We start from the raw sequence: 21,769 nt of genomic DNA on the forward strand, positions 1-21,769 counted from the left end.
ATCTGTTTCTCTTCATCTAGCTTCTGGTAGTTTGGTTTTTTGGTGTACTACAAAATTACAGTGTTTGCACTGTGGAACCACGAGGGTTTGGGTGCTAATGGATTTATAATCTCCGTCTCAGGGACCATCCAAAGTAATTAGCACATAGGCTCTAAAGAAATGATGGTTAGTGAGCAATAAAGCCATTGCCCATAGCTTAAACTGACAGTCCCTCTAACTTAACTCCAACCTCAAGCCTAATTGGGAAAGTCACTGCAGTTATTGTCCTCAATTATAGTCTGGGATGCAAAAATCCTGTAAAGAGACTTCTATTCATCACGTCTGAATCTGAAGGATCTCAAATCTCTGGAGAGATTAAAAATAATGAGGAAATAGACAATAATGTCTACATACAAACTAGGATGATACAAACTGTGGGGTAATGCATTTTTACAGCTAAAGTCATTTTAGGGCAAAAAGATAACTTTAAAAAAACACTATTATGATGAAATAACAGAAAGGAACAGGGCAATTGTAACACAAATGAAGTTATATCTACTCTCAATATAGACTGCTGTTTGCATCTGATATGTAAACTTGCCCTGTTTTGGGGGAGACCCTTTTCAGTTTCCAGTAATAATTAATCGCCACGCTGCCTGTTAAATGCGTCGGTCTTAAATGGCTGTAGCCTATAGGCTCAACGATATTTCCACTATTTCTCACGAATGGCCTTTCCATTAAGAGCGATTAGATTATGTCTATTGAAAGTTGCTGATCCATAGAGAAAAAAAAGCCAGCGGATAAAAGGCGATTTCAAGTGACCTTCTCGTCCCTTTCACACCAATCTGAGCCCCCAGAATAATTTGGGGATCAGATTTGGACAAAAAGAAGTCCCCACACACACACACACACACACACACACACACACACACACATACACACACCCCTCCTCCCTTTTCAACACACAAACACTCAAAGCAACATAACCTCCAATTTAAACATTAGGATGAGTTTTATTTTATTTTTTAAAATTAGGACTTGCAAAAATATGAGTGTTAGTGTTTGTTCTATGTTTACCACCGTGAACCGTTTTTTTCTTCTTTGCCCCCCCCCAGTTCCATTTTATACGTAAAGGCTGAGGCTTTAGAGCTGTTGAGAAAAGTTACACTAACTTCATTGTAGCAACTAGGTTGTCACTTATAAAACCGTGTGAAATCACTGTTGTTTCAAACTGGTCGAAGGCATTCATGTTATTTTATATTTGACGATGTTAGCGTGATTAAAAAAGAAATTCGCCCCATCATAAAGCAGTATGCTTCCATAAGGCAAATAATCCGGATGCAAAAGCAAATTATACTCAAAACATATAGTTGAAAGATAGATAAGGGACTACATTTATGTATTATCTTACTGTATTATCCATGTGGCATATGTTGGATAAGATAGTGAACATTTACATCTTGTTTTTACTTTAATGCCATATGTAAAACACATTGCTCTAATGTTAGTGAGCTCATGTGGTCGGAAAATGTAACAATATATAATACAATACTACAAATTAATCTCCACAGAATAACAGGGGAAACCGTGTAACGTCAGCGGCGCCTAAGTGTTTACTCACTAACTCTTAAGCCACTTCATTATTAATGAAAAAAAACTTTAGTGACAAACTTCTCCTTAATACACAGAAGCACAGTCCAACCACCATCCACTGTAACGTCATTTTAAAGGTTTGGAGCTGCATCTTATTTCCACACATGCTCGATTTGACTATTAATCAGTGTCTATTATTCCCACAAACAGACAGGACCCAACATGGAGTTGTGTAACGAGGCTCGAGGTGTCCATCACATTATTGGTTTTGGTGGTTTAATCATTTTATTTTTGCAGGCAGACGTTTAAAGTCGCAGGGATCAGCATCATGGATGTGGCCCTTTAGCCCGGCGTCCAGAAACATAACAGTGGTGTGCACACAGGAGGCGTCTTTCAGCAGAGGCCCCCTGGAAAAGCGAATCAACCTCTAAACCCATACAATGTCTATCTGGCTATATGCTGTGCTTGTAACCCTGGTGTGCTCACACACAGTCAATAATAACAGACCCTCGTACATTTCTAAATCCCTACATCCAATTGCATCGTTTTAAATGCTCTAAACGCGTCCTTACGGTCGTGTGTTGTTTTATTGGGGGCCTTGCACTTATGACCTCAGGGTCTTCCCAACTGATTGTTCTGCTTGTTGGTTTCAGCTGTTTTGAAGCTGCATTTCTGAGTTTAACAACGTCCTACTGTATCTGCGTCAAAAGAGCATCAGTTATTGATTATCACAGATATGGCAAAACTGTTATGTTCTCTGTATCCCTATACATGTTAACAAATAAGTTCCTTTGACAAAGCTAGAATACAGGGGGGAAATTTAAACAGCCATAGATAATCTTTGGATTATTCAATTTTGATTAAAAATAGAAAAAGTCAGATAGAATTTAAATATTCCAAGATCCCTAATTATCTGTTGCAGAGCAAAGCATGAGATTAGAGTAAGGCGGCTGCTAATGCGCAAATGCATCCATTACCTGAAAGACATGTTTAATAATAATGTGATTATGTAAGTCTTTGCACGTTTTCAATCATTTAACAGATTAGTCATATTTTGCTGTCCAAATAAAAAAAAGGTAGACTACTTAGAGAATTGGAAATGAAAAATAAATGTTTCTTGGCTCACGTGAAATGATTGATTTGCATGAACTTTATGCACCCATGAGAAGATAAGAAGTTAAATGTTGTTATGTAAGGTTATTTTACAAACTGATTGACCTAGAATAAGCGAACCTGGCCTACCGTACTACATCATTTATTTTAAATCAGTTTTCATTGCAATCCCTTTAGATCGATAATGCTGCTTAAATAAATCCCATTGTATGCCATCTCACATTTCCTCGCTGCAGTCTTTTCTCACATACAACGTGTTCTTGCCGGTGCATGAGATTTTGCGCCAATCTGTAATATTTGCATCTGACAGTATTGTGGCTAAACTGGCTATTGGAAAACAGCCTAAAAGATGGGCAACGGTTGGTCTCCTTGATCAGCCTTTTAATCCGGTGACACTATCGCTGAGACAAACAGCCTGCTATCGATCTTTTCATTATGTGCTCAAACAACAAATAGCCTTGCAGGTGAGGGACGGGACGTGCAAAAAAAAAAACGCTCCTATGTCCAGCGGTACTACAAGCAGCCTGTAATAACTATCTGATGTACAAATCAGTGAGGACAGCTGGAAAACGGGGGGGACGAGTCTCATAATCGGTGATGATGTGAAGAGAAGATGCAACTGTCCAGTATTTAAAAAGTTGGGACTCTGACACTGCCCGGGTCGGCTATATGGTTTGAAGTTAACGGTCCTGTGGCGTGACACAGATAATTCAGTCTTGCATTCAGAGCCATGCGTGTGTAACGTAGGAGAAGTGAGAAATAAATATTTTACTTGCCTTATCGGTAGCTGGTTTTATCCAGGTAGAAAGCTGCTCCTCTACTGGTAACCGCCGTGGCTGGTGCTTCTTCTTTTAATGTCCTGCTGTCCACTTTCTCCTTTTTCTCTCGCCGTTTCCCAGCTTTCTATTAGAGCCCCTACCCTGCTCCCATTCGCTGCCCCTCTCACTCTCATCTCCTCTTCTCCTGCGGAGCCCCTTTCCAATCTGTGGAGTTAAATCTTAATGATACACTTACAGAAAAAAATCTTTGTCCGATTTAATCTTATTGGTTTCACCTTTTCAAAGAGCTGGAGATATGGCCGGGGAGTTTCAGTGGAGTGTCCGAGACAGGGACGGGAGAGAGAGCTCTAGTTGAATACTTAAAAAACAACCCATCCCTCCTGTGCGTTTCCAAAGGTGGCACTTGCATATTTACGCTCCAATATATCTGCTAATATCTTTGTGTGGTTAAAGATCTTCATACAACAACTTAGTTTATTTGTATTAAATCATAATTTGATGTATTATGAATGCTTATTCTTTTCCAATATGGTGTATTACAATGTTTTTGAAATGATTTACGCACATCATTTAGACTTTATGTTTCATCTAAATCACATGCAATCAAAACGCTAGCGCACTTTTGGGACTATTATTATTATGTTGTAATATAATTTATATTTATTATTGTTTTTTGAAAGGTTTTTTTTCTCCGCTATACAACCTTAACATCAAAAGGTTGTACTTTGGAGAAAGTTAAAAAAAAAAAAAAAAAAGAAAAGACGAGAGGAAACGGTACGCAAAATTGCATCTTATTTTATTTTTTAAATCAACTTTTAAGTTTAAAAAATTCATGTTTGGTGACTTGTGCATGCATTAATATGAGGTTGTAATTGTACAATGTACGCTAGATGGCAGCGCGATCCAGACATTTTTGAGTTGAGAGGTATTAAGCCTGCAGAAACCCTGATACAAAAAAGCCGGAATCCCCATGCAGATTCCCAGCAACTTCACATGATTTAGAATTACTGTCATTATTAAGACATAATGTGACACCAGCTTAGTGATTGTGGAGACTACAGGACCTCGGTAATTATTGAATATTGCTTATTGCTCCGTCTAATTTTAGAGATTTTCGGCCGCTGGCACGACATCCCGTTAGTATAACACACTGTCTTTTATGCATCATTCCCCCCATTGACATTTTCCTCCCTTTTATAAGCTCGTTTTGACTAAATTGTAAGTTTTAATCAGCGAGACTGTGCCGATTACAGACGAGGATGTACCGCAATGCGCATGCCAAAGACAAAACAACGTGTGGAAATATAAATCCGCTTCAAATCAATCATGGCATCCGTTAATTTTATAATAAAGATACGAGTCCAAGACAAACCATTTTGAAACTTTGGGGAATTTCTGAACCAGAGTGCCCCTTTTCGCCGCTGCGCACAGTTTTTGGTTTATTTGTAGTGCGTAAAAGCTTTGTCCCCCCCTTGCCTTTACCCCGCTTTTTCTGCTATTCTATTCAGGGTTTCTTCCTCTTTTTGGTGACAATAGACGGCCCATACTAATCAGGTTTCAAAGTAAATAGCAGCGCGGGGCGAGCTCAATGTAAATTGTGCCTGTCAGAGCCCCCCAGTTCCTCCAGCCGTAGATTGCAACACTGCAAAAAATATCCATCCCCTGACATTAGTCAGTTCCGTATTGAGTCTGGAAATCTTGGATTTACCAAAACAGGAGACTGAATCTTCCATCGGGGCAAGATGCTTCCACTAGTTTCCAATGCCAATCGACCCATCACTGCAAATGTTATTACATCCATTGTTCATTTATAAAGGAATCCCCCTGCATACTCTGCTTTATTTCATGATATTGACTCCTAAATATGCTACAAACAACTTGGACTGCGATTGGAAACAAGCGGAATTCTATAAACTGCACTTGCATTTTTTTCTACTGTGTTTTCAGAAAAAAATATAGCATTTCAAGATTTGAACACGAGACCCAATGACTTATCGAGATGGACATTTTTTGCAGTGAATGAACGGTGGGGGACTCTAACCAATGGAGAGAAAGAGAGGGCTTGGCTATAACCTTAGCCTCCCATTTTCTCTCTCTCTCCCTATCTCCCCCCTCTCCTCCTCTCCTCCTCCTCCTCTATGCAGGGCTCTGGCCAGTCAGTCGCCTTTGATTATCAGTCTCCAGCAGCCCCTCTCTTGGCTCCTTGACATGAGCACCATATAAGGCGCAGCGATCTCCATAGAAACGTGTCAGTTTCAATAGTAGTGTCAAAGTTCACTATATACAGACATTCGCGCAGATCCCCCGTTTCGGAAACATTGCTCTGCTGGTCCTCCCGTTTAAGCGCATTCATTTTTGGGTCTCTCCTTCTTCTTGCATATTCTATTAGTTGTTGGTGTTGGTCTTCTTTTTTATCTTTTCTCTTCGTATCTCCATTCCTCCTGCTGGAGCGAGGTGAAACTATACATGGGCACTTCATTCGGCGACGCGGTTTTCTTTCGCTGCTGGGCGAGATGATGAGCTTTATTTAGTATATAGATGTAAAAATCCGGCTCTTCAGTTTTTCCTCCCCTCCTATACGGCGAAGACGGGAGTGTAAAGGAGCAAGGGGAAGAAAAGAGAAAGGAATTTATCTCCGCAGCACTTTGGATCGCGTGTCTTTCCAGCAAAAGGTTTTTTTATTCGTTCCTGCGTCCATCTGATTCGCTCCTGCCTTTCCTTTGTGGCTATTTTATATCAAACTGCAATTTGTTACGACTGGACTCTTGTTTTCCTTCAAGATAGGGATTCCTGAATGGCTGGCTGCAATTTACCCTGGAACTGGCCTCCCGACACTTGCATATCCTGATCGGGTGCCTATTCAATCGCCCCCCTGTATTTTGAATGTATTGATCGCGTTGTACTCTCCTTCTTACCCCATATGAGATTGCGTGTTGCGATTTGACTTTGCACTGCCCCGTCTTTTCAGATCTCATTTTTTTTCTCCTGTACGCTACATAAACACCGGCGATCATTTCGCTTTATAGCACTTTCAGGGGCCGAGATATGGCAATGGTAGTTAGCGTCTGGAGAGATCCGCAGGAAGACGTGGCCGGAGGACCTCCGAGCGGCCCCAACCCAGCAGCGCAGCCGGCGAGGGAGCAGCAGCAGGCGGCGTCGGCGGCGCCGCACACTCCGCAGACCCCCAGCCAGCCGGGACCCCCGTCCACACCGGGGACTGCTGGGGAAAAGGGGAGTCAAAATTCTGGACAGAGTCAGCAGCATATTGAATGTGTGGTTTGCGGAGACAAATCGAGCGGCAAACACTATGGCCAGTTCACCTGCGAGGGATGCAAAAGTTTCTTCAAGAGGAGTGTACGGAGGAACTTAACATACTCATGTCGTGCCAATAGGAACTGTCCCATTGACCAGCACCACCGAAATCAGTGCCAATACTGCCGGCTGAAGAAATGTTTAAAAGTGGGAATGCGGCGGGAAGGTGAATATGCTTTTTTAAAGCCACTCATGATTACGCATCCTAGTAGCAGACGAACAGGGCTGCCATGTTGCATTAAGGTCACAGGCATATGGCTAGGCATACTGCAGTCTCCATCCATGTTTTTTAGGGATGTTTGCATGAATAGTTAGTCTTTCTGCCTATGTAAGAGAGGTAAAAGGCCAGTGCAGCTATGTTTGTGAATGCAGGTCGCCTGAACAAAGCGGCTCGTCTAGCTGACCCTTTTATTATTAGTTTTCTCATGCAGTCTAAATTGTACTATTATCAAGCAAAGGCATTCGGTCTAACAGGCCCTTTTTTACGTATAGGTTTTAGAGCAGAAGAGGGGTCGTGTGTATGTGTGTGTGTGTGTGTGTGTGTGTGTGTGTGTGTGTGTGTGTGTGTGTGTGTGTGTCTGTCTGTGTGCCTGTGTGTGTGTGTGTGTGTGTGTGTGTGTGTGTGTGTGTGTGTGTGTGTGTGTGTGTGTGTGTGTGTACAGTGTGCAAAGGCTAATAGTCCCTTCCACAAGTATGGGCAGTTTACTAATTTATAATCGTACAGTAGGGTTTGTAATCTGTGTGTGAATGTAGAATGAACACACTACAAACCCACGTCTCTCTCTAGCTCCTCATGCTGACTAGACAGCTGAGCCACACTGAATAATGCCGCTAAAGTTGTTCATGGCACATTGTTTTGCCTGGTGCATTACAGGCCGTATAACTTTCCTCTGTATGTCAAGTGTTTAATTCCAATTCATGCAAACATCCCTTATTTAAAATGTACTATTTACAGTACAAACTACAAGCCCTGATTTACATTAATATTTTATTTTTTAAATATTAAACAACAGCTGAATTCATTTTATTCCCAGTTGACCTTTTGATGTGGGTAAAATGTGCGAATGTGATTGCATTAAACAGTAATTATCAATCAAATACGTAATATGTTTGGCCACAATGAATGATTATTAATATAAACAAAACCCCACGTAAATATAATGGTAAAGTAATCAGTGGAGGCTGCTGCATGCAAAATGCAAATACGCCTTAAAATACTTACATGACTTACAATACTACATGTGTTAAATGTACTTTAGTTTTAGCAGAAAATTGTGTGTGTTTACTGTTTAAAAGAGATTGTATTTTCATGTTGCATACAGCCCATGTAGCGTGCAGTGCTAAATACAAATGCAAGCAGTGTGAAGGTTAGGGGACACAGCACATCTGTTTTGATGAGATGTTTATGCTGTTAATGTATTAATTTGCTCTTACAAACGGCATACACTAGTCAATATGTTTTGAAAAAGCGTGCTGAATTTAGATTTCAGGACATGCCGTTTTACTGAGGAGAAACACACAAGCTGTAGCTTGCTTTGCGGTTGTACTGCTCATGAACAATGTTTATCAGTCCGGGATGCACATTTCCTCTTTTTCTCTCTCTTTTTGTTAGCGGTTCAGCGAGGACGAATGCCTCCAACTCAGCCCAACCCAGGCCAGTACGCGCTGACGAACGGGGACCCTCTGAATGGCCATTGCTATCTGTCCGGATACATCTCGTTATTGCTGCGGGCCGAGCCTTACCCGACGTCCCGGTACGGCAGCCAGTGCATGCAGCCCAACAATATCATGGGCATCGAGAACATCTGCGAGCTGGCGGCTCGCTTGCTCTTCAGCGCCGTGGAGTGGGCAAGAAACATCCCTTTCTTTCCCGACCTGCAGATCACCGACCAGGTGTCCCTTCTCAGGCTGACGTGGAGCGAGTTGTTTGTGCTTAACGCGGCCCAGTGCTCCATGCCTCTGCATGTGGCCCCTCTGCTCGCCGCGGCGGGCCTCCACGCCTCCCCGATGTCCGCGGACCGCGTCGTGGCTTTCATGGATCACATCCGGATCTTCCAGGAGCAAGTGGAGAAGCTTAAGACCCTGCACGTAGACTCGGCAGAGTACAGCTGCCTCAAGGCCATCGTGCTTTTTACATCAGGTGGGTGTCCGACATGTCACATAGGAACACTACACACTATAATCAAATGGGGCCTAGTTGCAGTAATGTTACTGGGAGCGAGGCTCCAAACACTGTGGCACCGAGAATATGGCTGTCAAGTATGGACTGGTCACAAATCTGAGTTTACGAGATGTTTGTGTTGCCGATGGAATAGCTATTTTGTCAACAGCTTGCTACATATCCACTTACATACATTCCCATGTCAGTTGTAGCCGCAGCATAAGACGTGTAAACAAATCCAGATTGAGTGAGCGCATCAAGTTATTGTAGTCTAACACTCAGTTCAGTGCGCTTTAAGTCGGATATAGTTGAAAATCTCATATATGTAAATATTTTATAATTGTTGAGTTTAAACTTTTTTGAACACGTCTGAGCCGAGAGCGACCTTGTAGGTTCTTGTCCATAAATTTTGGAACAGGTGTCAAATAATCGAGCGTAAAGATGAAATAGTCTATCACTGTGTGATATATGACAGCTGATGCATTTATGAGTGTTGGTGCATGCTTTTATCCTTGTTTTGCGTGCACAAACACATGTCTTGGGGGGCAGGAAATAATCCTTAGCAGAGTGAGATCAAAAAAAGCTGATGGAAGTTGACTCATATGTCAGTGCATCGCTTCTGTAGGACTCAGAGCAGCACTGCTGTATATTGTTTGTAGATTAATCTTAGCTGACCTATTAATTTATCTAAAATTATTGAGGGTAGTTTCTCTTGTCGCACACACTTTGAAAAGTCATCAGCATCTATTTCCAAAAGTAACCTACATTGTTGATAGCTTAATTGATGGCTGACTGGGGCAAGGTCCTAAAAGGTCCTCATTTACTCTCGGTGCCAAATTTAGATGCTATTTTGGAGTTGGTTGTGTACGCGTGATGCCATTAGGCCTGTTATGTCAAGGGAGTCCGGTGATGATTGGAAGGAAAGGGAAAGTCTAAACTCACTTACAGGCCCCAAACTACTTTAGAACTTACCTCAAAGTTTTGACCTCATTGTCTCATATTTGGCCCATTTCAAAATTATGTAACTCAGTTGTACTTATCCTATAATTGGACACGTTAGTAATAAAATATTCAGTTTTACTGTAGTTTTCAGATTTGGAGTTGTATTGAAATAATTCCCCCTTTCAATATGGCTAGAAAGCGTCACAACTCCATTTTATATTAAGTGGTTACACTTATCTTCGAGCATATTTCAATAATTAGTGTTTATTATTTACTTATCGTCACAGGGATGTACAACTGCATATATAGATTGCCTTTACTGTTTTTATATTGCATTCTATTATATTATATTTAATTCTACTGTATTTTATTATTGATATATTCTCTAACACCATATTAAAATGTTATGTAGTGTGCATAAAACAATAATACCAATGTATAATTAGGATCTAAATTATCCAAAGTTTTAATGCTCACCAAACTTGTAAAAAGGAACTTAGAGATTGTATTCCATGCTACTAAACCACCTTCAACATTACATTACCCTTTTTTTTGGCGAATATTACCATAAATGTTTTCTTTCAGTTAGAGAACTTTCTATGTTTCTATATTTTTAGTTTCAGGATCCATAATAATTACTTTTCAGTTTTGGGGTTTGGCAACTAGTTTAATTTGACACGCTAAAATTTGAAGGCACACTGAGAGATAAATATATGTTTTAACACAAATAAATACGTACTTTGCCTGTGTTGTGACATCCTCTTAGATTCGATGTTCCGTGTGCACTGACGTTTGGCTATTTTTTCCTATTGCACGGCGTTTACAGTAATTCACCCCAGATTACCCAGAGAAACTTCATACACACATTAACATCCTCCATGTTTTCCAACAGATCATTTAGTTTGTCTGATAGGCTACAACTGGTGTTGGCTATAACAAGTCATGTGGCACTTTGCCAAGACCAGCGTGGATTGTTTGCCTTTAATAACACCAGACTTGTCAGTATTTGATGCATAAATAATGGTGGCCAGGCTAAACCATTTCACCACAGACAGATCAGGATCATTGTCTTACATGAAGTCCGTATATCCACGTGTGCACGATGCAGTGTGTGCCTTTGCTAACCTACCACAGAAATAGTCGTTTGCGAATCTGGAAGCTATCTGCTCCCATGTCTCAGTCTATTGAGGCAGTGGGGTGCAGGGTTGCAGGCAGGCCTAATGGAGGACTAGGGGGTATATTTGACCAGCTTTCTATTGACGCATACATTCAAATGCAGCCTATTCCCTGTAATACCTCGAACTCCTTATATCTCTGCATTGCAACATTCAAGTATTATATTTTACCAGAAATTTCCAAATGTAATTAATTTCAACCTTATTGATTGCAGTATATTTTAAAAGGAACACTCAGCGTTAATCCAAAGGGATTTGCATACATGGGGCTTTGACCGGCCGGACTAAGGTCACAGTAAATCACCCCGAGATCTCAGCGTTGCCCCCGGGTTCATAAGGTTATTGTGTCTGGCCATAGTGAGTTATAGCACCGCGGAATCACGACTAGGCTTAAAAGCCTCTGTCCTGTGTTTTATGTATTACTGCTTGAAAACTAAAGCTGTCTTTCTTGTGTAGTTTCTACAAAAGCACAGCTCAATAGAGAATCTTTTGAGGACAGCCTAGACTCCATGTGGGACCATATATGCCAGCGGTTATGCTGCTTGCGTTTACAGCAGTTAATAGAACACGCCTGCTTGGGTTGTGTGAAAAAAACACTGCTCTTTATAACGGGCTAAAATATCGTACGACACTAACAAGCCTTATATGATTTTGTCTATACTGAAGCGTGGCTGCACAGAGCTGCATAACCCACCAGTGAGCACCAAAACACGCGTCTCGCCTGCGTTGTTGCACAGGCTCATTTTGTGACATTTTATGTCGCTTCTGCGTGACTATTGACTTCACCTCCTCTAATAAATTTGATTGCTTCCAGCGGCCTGTCCTATAGGCTCCATCGAAAAACAGGCCAGGAGTGGTCTATGGAGAGAAGAGCGGCGAAATGACTTAACAGCTTACTGCAGAGTAATTAGGTCACATTACATCCAGTGTAATTTCAGATTCATCAGTGCCGTTTATGTTTCCTTATACTTGAATCCCCATGAGTCCAGACATCAAGAGCAGTGGCCTTTATACCCTACCTTTCGCCTTTGCTCCGTTGCCCCATCAGTTCTTCCTCAACACGCTAACAACACTGCTTTCATGACATTTAACTCTATATTCTTGTTGATTGTTGTAAGAGCAGGCAGAGATATCCTCCACTGACTTGTGCATCCCCTACTCCAGCAGCAAGCCCCTTGTTTATTCTGTATGACAGTCCCACTCGCTCAGTGTGATGTAGCATGTTTGGCCAAGGTGTTTGTTCATTCCACTTTGTCAATAACACGTAAAAGGCTGATGCTGAATGATAACCAGAGTGCTTCTGCAGGACATAAATTGGGTATGGCAAGGTGTGCACTTGCCAAAGCTAAGCCTACATGAGGCTAAAATTGCCCTTGTGCTTTTGTGTTCATATTTTGCACAGAAAATATTAAGCGAAATTGTCAGCAGTGTAATTTGAGTTCTATACATTTAAAATATATATAATGGAAAAGTAATATGTGTATTTAAATACAACTGTTTATTTTCTGCAAGCTTGGTGACCTGAGAGTCTGATTTAATTATATAATATTTTAACATATATTGTAGCCTAAACATATTGTTTCACTGCGACATGTTAAAGTTTAACAGCAAAGGGATTCTTTCACAATATGTTGTACCTTGAGGTATTTGAAACGTGACGAGCCTAACCACAGTGTTTTTGGTGTGTGTTTCTCAGACGCTTGCGGCCTGTCGGATGCTGCTCACATCGAGAGCCTACAGGAGAAATCCCAGTGCGCCCTGGAGGAGTACGTGAGGAGCCAGTATCCGAACCAGCCCAGCCGCTTTGGGAAGCTCCTGCTGCGGCTGCCCTCTCTGCGCACCGTCTCATCGTCTGTAATCGAGCAGCTGTTCTTCGTCCGCTTGGTAGGTAAAACTCCTATTGAAACCCTCATCAGGGATATGCTATTATCCGGGAGCAGCTTCAACTGGCCTTACATGTCCATCCAATGATCCTAATATGAAAGTGGAAAAAAAAAGAGGAAAAAAGGACCAAAATTCTGCACCCCTCACCCCATCCTCCTCCAAGAAGACTATATATAGGACCTTTTCTGAGAAACTTGGAAGACATTACTTTTTTTCTGTCTTCTGGGACTGAGATGGAATACATTATGTACAGAAAAATATTGGAACTGGACTTTACACCTGTGTAAATCCACCCTCATCGTCAAGAACAATACTTTTCATTTTGTAAAATACTAGTCTTTATTTTCCTTTTTTTGTAAAAAATACAAATAAAATGAAAAACATCATATGCGCAGTAAGAAAAAAAGAATCAAGACTTAGCGGGAAAATAATGTTTCCAAGCAATTATAAGAATTGTCCTGTGTCTATGTACCTCTCTGTTTTGTATTTTTTCTGGTTCTAAACCAGGGTTTCTGTGATTCTATACTAATAATTTTTTGATATAACCTTTTGCTTCTTATAATGAGTGCGATATATGTTGTCGAAGCTATGTTCTCCAAGAATTAAAATTGAAGTGAGAATTTAAAAACAGAAAAATAAAGAAATTTAGACAAATAAGAAACAGTCTAATCGCTATGACAATATCACCACTGATGGTTGAACTTTTTCCCCAATTTACGATGGACCTGCAACAGCAGCAAACTGACCTCCAGGACATTTTTACTGAGAGGACGTCTGGGGCGCCTTTCCCCGGGCCATGAGTGCGTGTGGAGTCGATCATCAGTCAAAGAGGAGAGACATGAAAATCAAAAGCACTTTTAATATATCATTTCAAATACATTTTGTTTGTTTCGTCTTGAAAATTTTCATTGTTTCTTGAATTTTATTGGTTGTTGCCTTCGATTTGCTTACTCCATGATGCAGCTTTTTGCAGAAGGGTCGGTTGATGAAGTTGTGTGATGGTGACTGTACTATTAAAAAAAGAAATAGGCAACAATGTCTCATTCTCAAGCATTTTCCTGGAAGCAAATGTCAAGATTCTCGGTCTTATTTTATATCATCTGAGGGGATCTGTTGTCTCTGTGCGCTCCTGGTTCCAATAAGTAAAGCGCAAGTGCAGCCTACAGTTACTGAGTCATTGCCTTGTACCGAAACATATAATTCTGAATACACTGTTTGCCTCTACTACACCCATACAACTAAAAAACGAGGTGATACACGGGATTAAGTGTGGTAATTACACAAAATCCTACATTTTAACTGACCCACTGACACAACTGGCAATGCTAACACAAAGGATGGGAGGATATAGCTACGTGAGGAACTACAGCAGTGAGCTCTCTGCCAGCCTGTGAGCACATTCATGTTTCATATTTTTCCCAGACAGCAAGGGAAGCCTGCGCACCACACAGAGCCACCTCTATCCTGCCTCATGTGGCTTAATCAAGGTGATTCTTCACAAACCAAACAATATTCCCCTCTCCCCCGTTCTTATAAAAACTCTGCCTTGATAGTGAATGCCTCAATATTGATGTGGGCGTGGCAAAAGGGTTAGGCCCCGCTGCAAAGCTGCTGTGATATGCGTGATCAATCTGGAAAATGTATTTTACAGCATGTAAGCCAGTCGATAGGAACACCGAGTGTGATGCATTGTGTGGGAAAAGAGAGGAGGGAGGGAGGGAAAGAAAGAAAGAAAGAAAGAAAGAAAGAAAGAAAGAAAGAGGGTGGAGAGACTGTGGAACCAGTGCAGACAAATGAGAGGGGAAACGTGTGAGAAGGAAAGCAAGCTGTGTGTGTGTGTGTGTGTGTGTGTGTGTGTGTGTGTGTGTGTGTGTGTGTGTGTGTGTGTGTGTGTGCGTGTGTGTGTGTGTGTGTGTGTGTGTGTGTGTGTGTGTGTGAGAGAGAGAGAGAGAGAGAGAGAGAGAGAAAGAGAGAGACAGAAAGAGATGTGGCCTTGGTTTGCCTGATACATTCAGAGTGTAATGAGTACATCGATAAGTCCTCAATGTGTTAGATGGGTTACATAGAGTTTCTGTCCTTACATTGGTCTGTCTCTGTATGTGCGTTTTGTCTCCATATGGTCCACAAATGACACAGGAAGGCCAGTTACGGACCTTGATCAACCCTCACTGTCAATACAGCGTTACACTCGCACCTTGAGTGGTAAAATGTGATATTGGAAAGCGTCATGAAGAAGAAAATGGGGTTTAGGTGTGACAATTATTACATTTGCCTGTTAGTCCACCCCCCTCCTTCATCATCAGACGTGTTGCTTGTGTGCCATATTGCCCACATCTTCATCTGCTGAGGGACAGAAGGACAGGAGCTGAACTGCATGTAGCACGTTGCAATGTCTGAATTTGATATCGCCATATTTTTTATCTGCCTTATAGGATTGGGGGAGGGGTATTCGTGCCAGTGGGTTATTTGTTTGTATTGCCTGTCTCGTTCAAAGGCTACACTATTAAGGTATTAATTAGCTCGCGCTCGTGCTGGAATGATGCTATAGGTTGTGCTTTAGGCTGTCCTTAAATGCTCTCTCAAAGGGATACAGTTTTCATTCTCATGATTAATGTCTGTTCAGACATATTGTACCTATTAGCTCCCAATCGACCTGTCTGGGTCAGTTGTCAGACGCCTTGATGTTGCCTAAGCTACTGTACAAACATAAATGTGATATGTCTTCAGGTTGGATCGTTGTTTCCTTATTGTGGATATGATTCTCATGCAGCTTTAGGTCAGGGGTAAGTTGCAGAATAATCAGCTAATGGGGACTTTCCTTTCTGCTTTTTTCTGGAGGCAAAATATGCTGAATTTAAACAAAAATAAACAAAATACACACATTTTTACACAACCTCTAAAACGCAGCCTTGAAAGCAGACGAAGCACTGGAATTATTTAGCGTGTTTGTCTTTAACAGGTCTGTTTTTGGAATATAATCCAGAGGATCGTTTCCTGGATGCTGAGGAAGGCTGCATGTGAGAATAAATGTTTGTTCTTCAAAGAGAATGAATATGGCTTCACTATGGCCATCACAACAGCCCAGGTCGTTTTTGTTTTATGTAGCTCTGGACTAAATAGATTGTTAGGTTATTAAACGCAGCTTTCAGATGGTTGGCTCCACATAATGTATTCTAAATCCCTCTAGAGTAACTATCTTTTATCCTCTTGCTGAGAACATTCGGTTATACAATTGTTACACTACAGGCTATATAAAGCAATAGTTCAAAAACAGATGAAATGGTGGCATGTGTTGCTAATTAACGTTTCTGCAAAGGCAATACAAGGAAAACACATGAGCACTCTAGGAAAAGTGATATTTTGTCTTTAGGCTGTGGACTATTTTTGACTCTTGGACAGAAGCTCAAATTAGTATATTATGTAACACTTCAAATATTGAAATAATAAGCTTCAAATAGCAGCTCTATTTATTATAGACATTTATCACCAAGTTCGTTATCCTCTGCAGTGATGACAACATTATTAGTACTTATATTTAATTAAATAAAAGCAAAGTACAAAGTGCACTAAGGGAGAAGTAAATGCACTGTCAGGTTGGACTGAAGCTGCGGTGGGTAAGAGAGATGGATATGTGGCACACTATGGGCCCCATTTGTGTCTCTGTAATTTCGGAAACTCTACCAAAGTGTTACTACAAAATGAGTTAAATAACCATTTACCTTTGTCTGGTTTCATTCATCAAACCACAAGTGGAGGACTCCTAACACGGGGGGCTATTTGTTTGCTTTACACAAGCAGCTGGGTGCGATTTCACGTTTGAGATATCTGTCTGAAAGCGACACATTTATTATCCTAAGTTGTCAGTGAACCTATTTCTTCAAAACCCTCAATGCAAGCCAATGGTTTTATGCAGCAGTGGAAACGTCCTATTGGCGTCACACGTCACTTCATTTCACTTATAGGAGCCTAGTTTTCCCGGTCACATTTGACAAATACTGTTGTTTGAGACAATAACAATTTCCAAATAGCGGCTCCATGTATGAATGGGGGGCCCTGTGAAGTATGACACGGCTTATTTCTCATATTGTCTTGTGCGTAAAAATGATGACAATACCGGACAACAAGTGCTTCGCCGTGTCTTCCACGCACCTTACTCGCACGAGCTTGCAAAATGGCTGGGAACGGCACAATGAGGACAAATGTCCAAAATTAAATGGATTCCCGTGAGATGTTTGCACTAAATCTCAGCAAACAGTCCGAGTTTCTTGTTGTATTGACTGTACACTAATGAATAAAGACATATCTTATGATTACAATGTGCTGTCGCGAGAGCTGTCCGCGGACCTCATAGGCAACCTTTAAGCCATGGATCAAATCCAGCCCTACGGGGTATAAAATATCCCTAGTTGTGAATGTAACATAAGGGGACGCCTCCCGGGGACGCCTCCCTGCGCATGTGTGTGTGTGTGTGTGTGTGTGTGTGTGTGTGTGTGTGTGTGTGTGTGTGTGTGTGTGTGTGCGCGCGCGCGCGTGTGTGTTTGTCATGATTGTCAGAACTGTGTGTAGGCAATGGAAGGATTGTTATGTCTGTGAGAGGTTTTTCTATATGGATGTGTGCGGGCGCGTTCTTTTGCATGCCCGTGCGTAAAAGCGTGTATCTACCAGCGTGAGTACGCGTGTGTGTGCGCGCTACTGGCCGAGAGAGAGCGAGAGAGGGAGAGGGAGAGAGAGAGAGAGAGAGAGAGAGAGAGAGAGAGAGAGAGAGAAAGAGAAAGAGAGGTGGTTGTGAGAAAGCCCGGATCGCTGTGTAAGCGGATCCCTTTGTGTTGATTTAGGAAGACGTTTGCTGTATATAACGTTCAAGGCTGATAATATCATTGCCTGGCCAGATAAATAAAGCATTGGCCAAAACCATCGGGTCAGCTATCGATCCGTTTTTTCTCCCTGAGAGAGAGAGAGAGAGAGAGAGAGGGGGGGGGGAGGAGAGAGGAGGGAGGGTGTGGACAGGAGGAGGGGGGATGGAGAAAGGGAGGGAGAGAAAAGGAGAGAGAAAGGGAGAGAGACCTCACTCATTAGCATTCCACAGCCATGGACTAAACGCTGACAACTAACAGAGATATCCAGCTCTACACCACTGCATGCATTTTCCCCCCTTTGTCTTCTTCCCCTGGCCCTTCATTTCCAGCGGACAGATCTCTCGTCACAGCCAACACATTTTTATTTATGCCTTCCCCACTCTTTTTGCACGAATGGACCCCGTGCACAAGAGAGAAAACCTTCCAGTAAAGCAAAGAAAAAAGAGGGGAGAGTGATGTTATAAAAGCTGTGCAGAAGTGACAGCGCTAAGCACACTCGCTTGAAAGATATACAATTGTGTGTGACTTGACAAAATAGACGTGGGAGACGTTTTCAATTGCAACCTTAATTGCTATTATTTGGATATTTCAGGATTTAAAAAAAAAAATCTACAGCATGTGTGTTTGATTATGAGAAGGTAAATGATAATTTTAATAGTAGGTCAATATTCTTCCACTTTGTTTAGGACGTTTGGTTCCATTTAGTGTCACTATTGGAGAACATGTTTCACCTTTGAAAAGTGTGTCCAATAGTTTTCTATTAAAGATGTCAACATAATCTGTAGGATAAAATAAACACACTGATTAATAACGCTGTCGGTGCAAACACACTAAATTCAAATTCTCTGAACCTTGAAAAGTTCAAATTGTGTTTTTTACATTAATACATACATTATTTGCAGTTGTACTATTTTTAAGAAAGTAAAAAATATGTTTGAATTCACACTTTAAACATTTGAGTGAGTGATACAGGGACTATGACATTATTAGACAAGCTCCTTTTTTCAGATGACTATATCTTAATACGCATTTAAGTCTTGCCCAACAATGACAGCTGTTCATCTGATAGTAACTTCTTTCCAAGTTTTCTCCCCTCCCACCCCGGGGCCCCCGGTCTCTGTCTTGCTTTGTTGTTTTAAAATATGCATGTCTCTCCGGAATGCCAGTCACGGGTCCAAACTTTGTGTGTCCCAACCTCCCACATGATGAAATGATCCTTTTAAAGCGGGCTCAATATGTCTCAATCTGCACTCCTCTTCCCTCGCTAAAGCTTCTGGGTTCGGGACACAGCCCAGAAATATATTAATTAAAGCGGACTCCTACAGACTTTCAGCACTGGGGAAGAAGTGGCTAGATCAAGTCAAGCTCTGTCAACGACGGACGGATGAAGATTCACGACTGGAAAAAAAGTAAGGCTCATTTTGACGCTCTCTCTCCTCCTTCACTCTTTTTCTCTCTCTATTTCCTCAATATGTGTGTGTGTGTGTGTGTGTGTGTGTGTGTGTGTGTGTGTGTGTGTGTGTGTGTGTGTGTGTGTGTGTGTGTGTTTTGCACAGTGTTCTTGTGTGTTCCTCGGACTGAAACGAATAAAGCCAGGGGGAGTGAGTGAGAAAGAGAGAGAGAGAAGTGTGAGAGAAAGGGGAGGAGGGATATATACGTAAAAAGTGAAAGAGGGAGGGTGTGTGTGTGTGTGTGTGTGTGTGTGTGTGTGTGTGTGTGTGTGTGTGTGTGTGTGTGTGTGTGCTTGTCATCACTAAGGAAATAATCAACACGTGGCATTAAACTCCAAAGTGCACGTTTTCTGATAGTTGTAGGTACTCTGTATGTACAGAAGCCTATATATGGACGAATAGAGGTGTTTACTTGTTTGCGTGTGTGCACATATACATGCTGTGCGGAATAGATCACACTACCTACTATGGAAAAAAAAGAAAGAAAAAAGGACCCGGATGGTCGGAAAGGAAATGCTTGGTTTTAAAGGGGAAAAGTGTGAATCGGATGTAACAGAGCGTTTGCAGCTCAAGAGGAACTCCTAATTCATTCTGTCAAGTTTGAGAGGATGTGTGTATGTTTCTCAGCGGCAAAGTGATGCCATCGTAAAAGACAAAGCGTCTTAAAACCAACTCGTGCTAATAATTAGCTTTTACGTTAATGGATTTTAGGGGAAAGGTGGAGTTGAAACCAGTGAACCTGTTGCTCATGGTCCAAACATAACAGCAACCTCAGTACTGTGATAACATCACGTGAGCCCCTGCAGCACATCATTCCATAATAATCCACCCTCTCCAAAAATGTAAACAGAACAACACTGGGAGTCACTGGGAGATCTGCACAGGCAAACTGAATATAATTACTGTGTTCATGTATTACATTCAGATACGTTTTAATAGACATCCCAACAGTCTGATTATGTCAACATATGGGAGGCCATGCAGCAAGGCCCGGGCTTACATACCTGATAACGCCTGGACTTTTCAGTAATATTTACGGCTTCTCTTTCTAATACACTCCAGATGGTGTGTGACTGTGCCACCGCAGTCAGCGAGCTCCTCAATTTTTACGCAGCAGCATTTTGTTAAAATAAAATAAAATAAATCTTTATAAAATATTTTATAAAAATAAAAGAATAAAAAAAAAAGAAAGGGAATAGGATAGGAAAAAAAATAAGTTTTGCCCACTAGTGAGCTCTGCTTTATGTGCAGGCGACGCTTTTTTAAACTGCTCTAAAGTTTACTTTTAAGTTAAAATAAATAAATAAATACAGTAAAGGGCTCTAACAGTCGCCACTTCATTGTTTGATGGATTAATATGTTATGAAGACAAAACACACAGGCCGCATTCATGCCTGACCAATCTTTGCTGTAGCCTGTGCGTTTTTTTTCCGCCACTCACTCAGGCAGAATAATGCTTGTGAAGAAAGTATGAGCCCATACCCTCTGTAGTCCTTTGCTATATTATCCACTGACAATGAATTGGCAAGCTTTTTAGCAGGTATCCAACCTCTCCACTAAACACATGTGAATGCCATTAGCCAAGTATTAGGGTAGTAGACCCATTCCGTTTATATTTTATTACTATGTTAAGTTTACTATGACATGATAAAAGCCTGTGTGTCTGCGTTGGAATAAATGTAGTGTGTTTTTTCCTTAATGCATTTGTGCAGATACTCATAAAATTGTTGTCTGAAAATCACAAAAAAAAAATCTTATATACAAATGTGATTAGTTTACATCTGCATGAACTAAAGCGTGACAAATATGTATCTGTAACACAAGGCATTCATACATTGTTATCTATCTATCTATCTATCTATCTATCTATCTATCTATCTATCTATCTATCTATCTATCTATCTATCTATCTATCTATCGTTCTATCTATCGTTCTATCTATCTATCTATCTATCTATCTATCTATCTATAGTCACTGTTGTGTTATGGGTTGTTTTACTGTCAAAGTTGCAGCTCATATTGTTGCTATCTGTGTTTACCTGGATTGCTCAGAGAAGCTGCTGTAGGTCTATTATGATTGACTGAAACGATGAATTGAAGGGTATTTTTCATCTATGCCACGGGGAACCGCTCCTTACAGTGGTAAGGTTTCCCATTGACTCCCTGTAGTCTCCATGGTTGGTGCTCTCTCTCTCTCTCTCTCTCTCTCTCTCTCTCTCTCAGCCACCTCAGAGGACATGCAGCATGTTGATAAATACATGTCTTTTTTCCATCTTACTCAGCACCATCCATCAAATTTGTATGTCCATGTTACACTGCTGTGCTTAAGGGAGGGAGGGGGTGCCAACAGTCGCGTAGAAACACACTCTAAATCGTCAACAAGGGATTCATTGCTCTCTCTACATACTAAATAATTACTTGGTCATTCGAGCTGTGTTTTGGTCATGTTAACGTGCTGAATTATCTTGAGTCAGGCGGTGCCAGGGTTATGCTGTTTGGAGATTTAGAAGTAGTCTTGTGCTGT

At 41.2% G+C, this 21,769-nt stretch overlaps 1 protein-coding gene and 1 long non-coding RNA gene across 3 annotated transcripts; one reads left to right on the forward strand and one right to left on the reverse strand.

Moving 5' to 3' along the window:
- Positions 1-1,007: 1,007 nt before the first annotated feature.
- LOC118493667 lies at positions 1,008-4,259 on the reverse strand. The gene is made up of 2 exons (XR_004895610.1): positions 3,740-4,259; positions 1,008-3,668 (listed from the first exon to the last, which is right to left on the reverse strand). It is a non-coding gene; the product is annotated as an uncharacterized LOC118493667 (long non-coding RNA).
- A 1,336-nt stretch (positions 4,260-5,595) lies between these two features.
- On the forward strand, positions 5,596-13,976 carry nr2f1a (nuclear receptor subfamily 2, group F, member 1a). 2 transcript variants are annotated; one of them, XM_031308790.2, is made up of 3 exons: positions 5,596-6,942; positions 8,392-8,916; positions 12,751-13,976. In XM_031308790.2, exons 1-3 carry the CDS (start codon positions 6,510-6,512, stop codon positions 13,023-13,025), a joined length of 1,233 nt encoding a protein of 410 aa, XP_031164650.1. In that variant the 5' UTR covers positions 5,596-6,509; the 3' UTR covers positions 13,026-13,976. The 2 variants fall into 2 exon arrangements, with proteins under 2 accessions (XP_031164650.1, XP_031164649.1); XM_031308789.2 differs by having other exon boundaries at positions 5,598-6,942; positions 8,389-8,916.
- Positions 13,977-21,769: the final 7,793 nt, after the last annotated feature.

Source organism: Sander lucioperca, chromosome 2 (genome assembly GCF_008315115.2).
Source record: "Sander lucioperca isolate FBNREF2018 chromosome 2, SLUC_FBN_1.2, whole genome shotgun sequence".
NCBI classification, from domain to species: Eukaryota; Metazoa; Chordata; class Actinopteri; order Perciformes; family Percidae; genus Sander; species Sander lucioperca.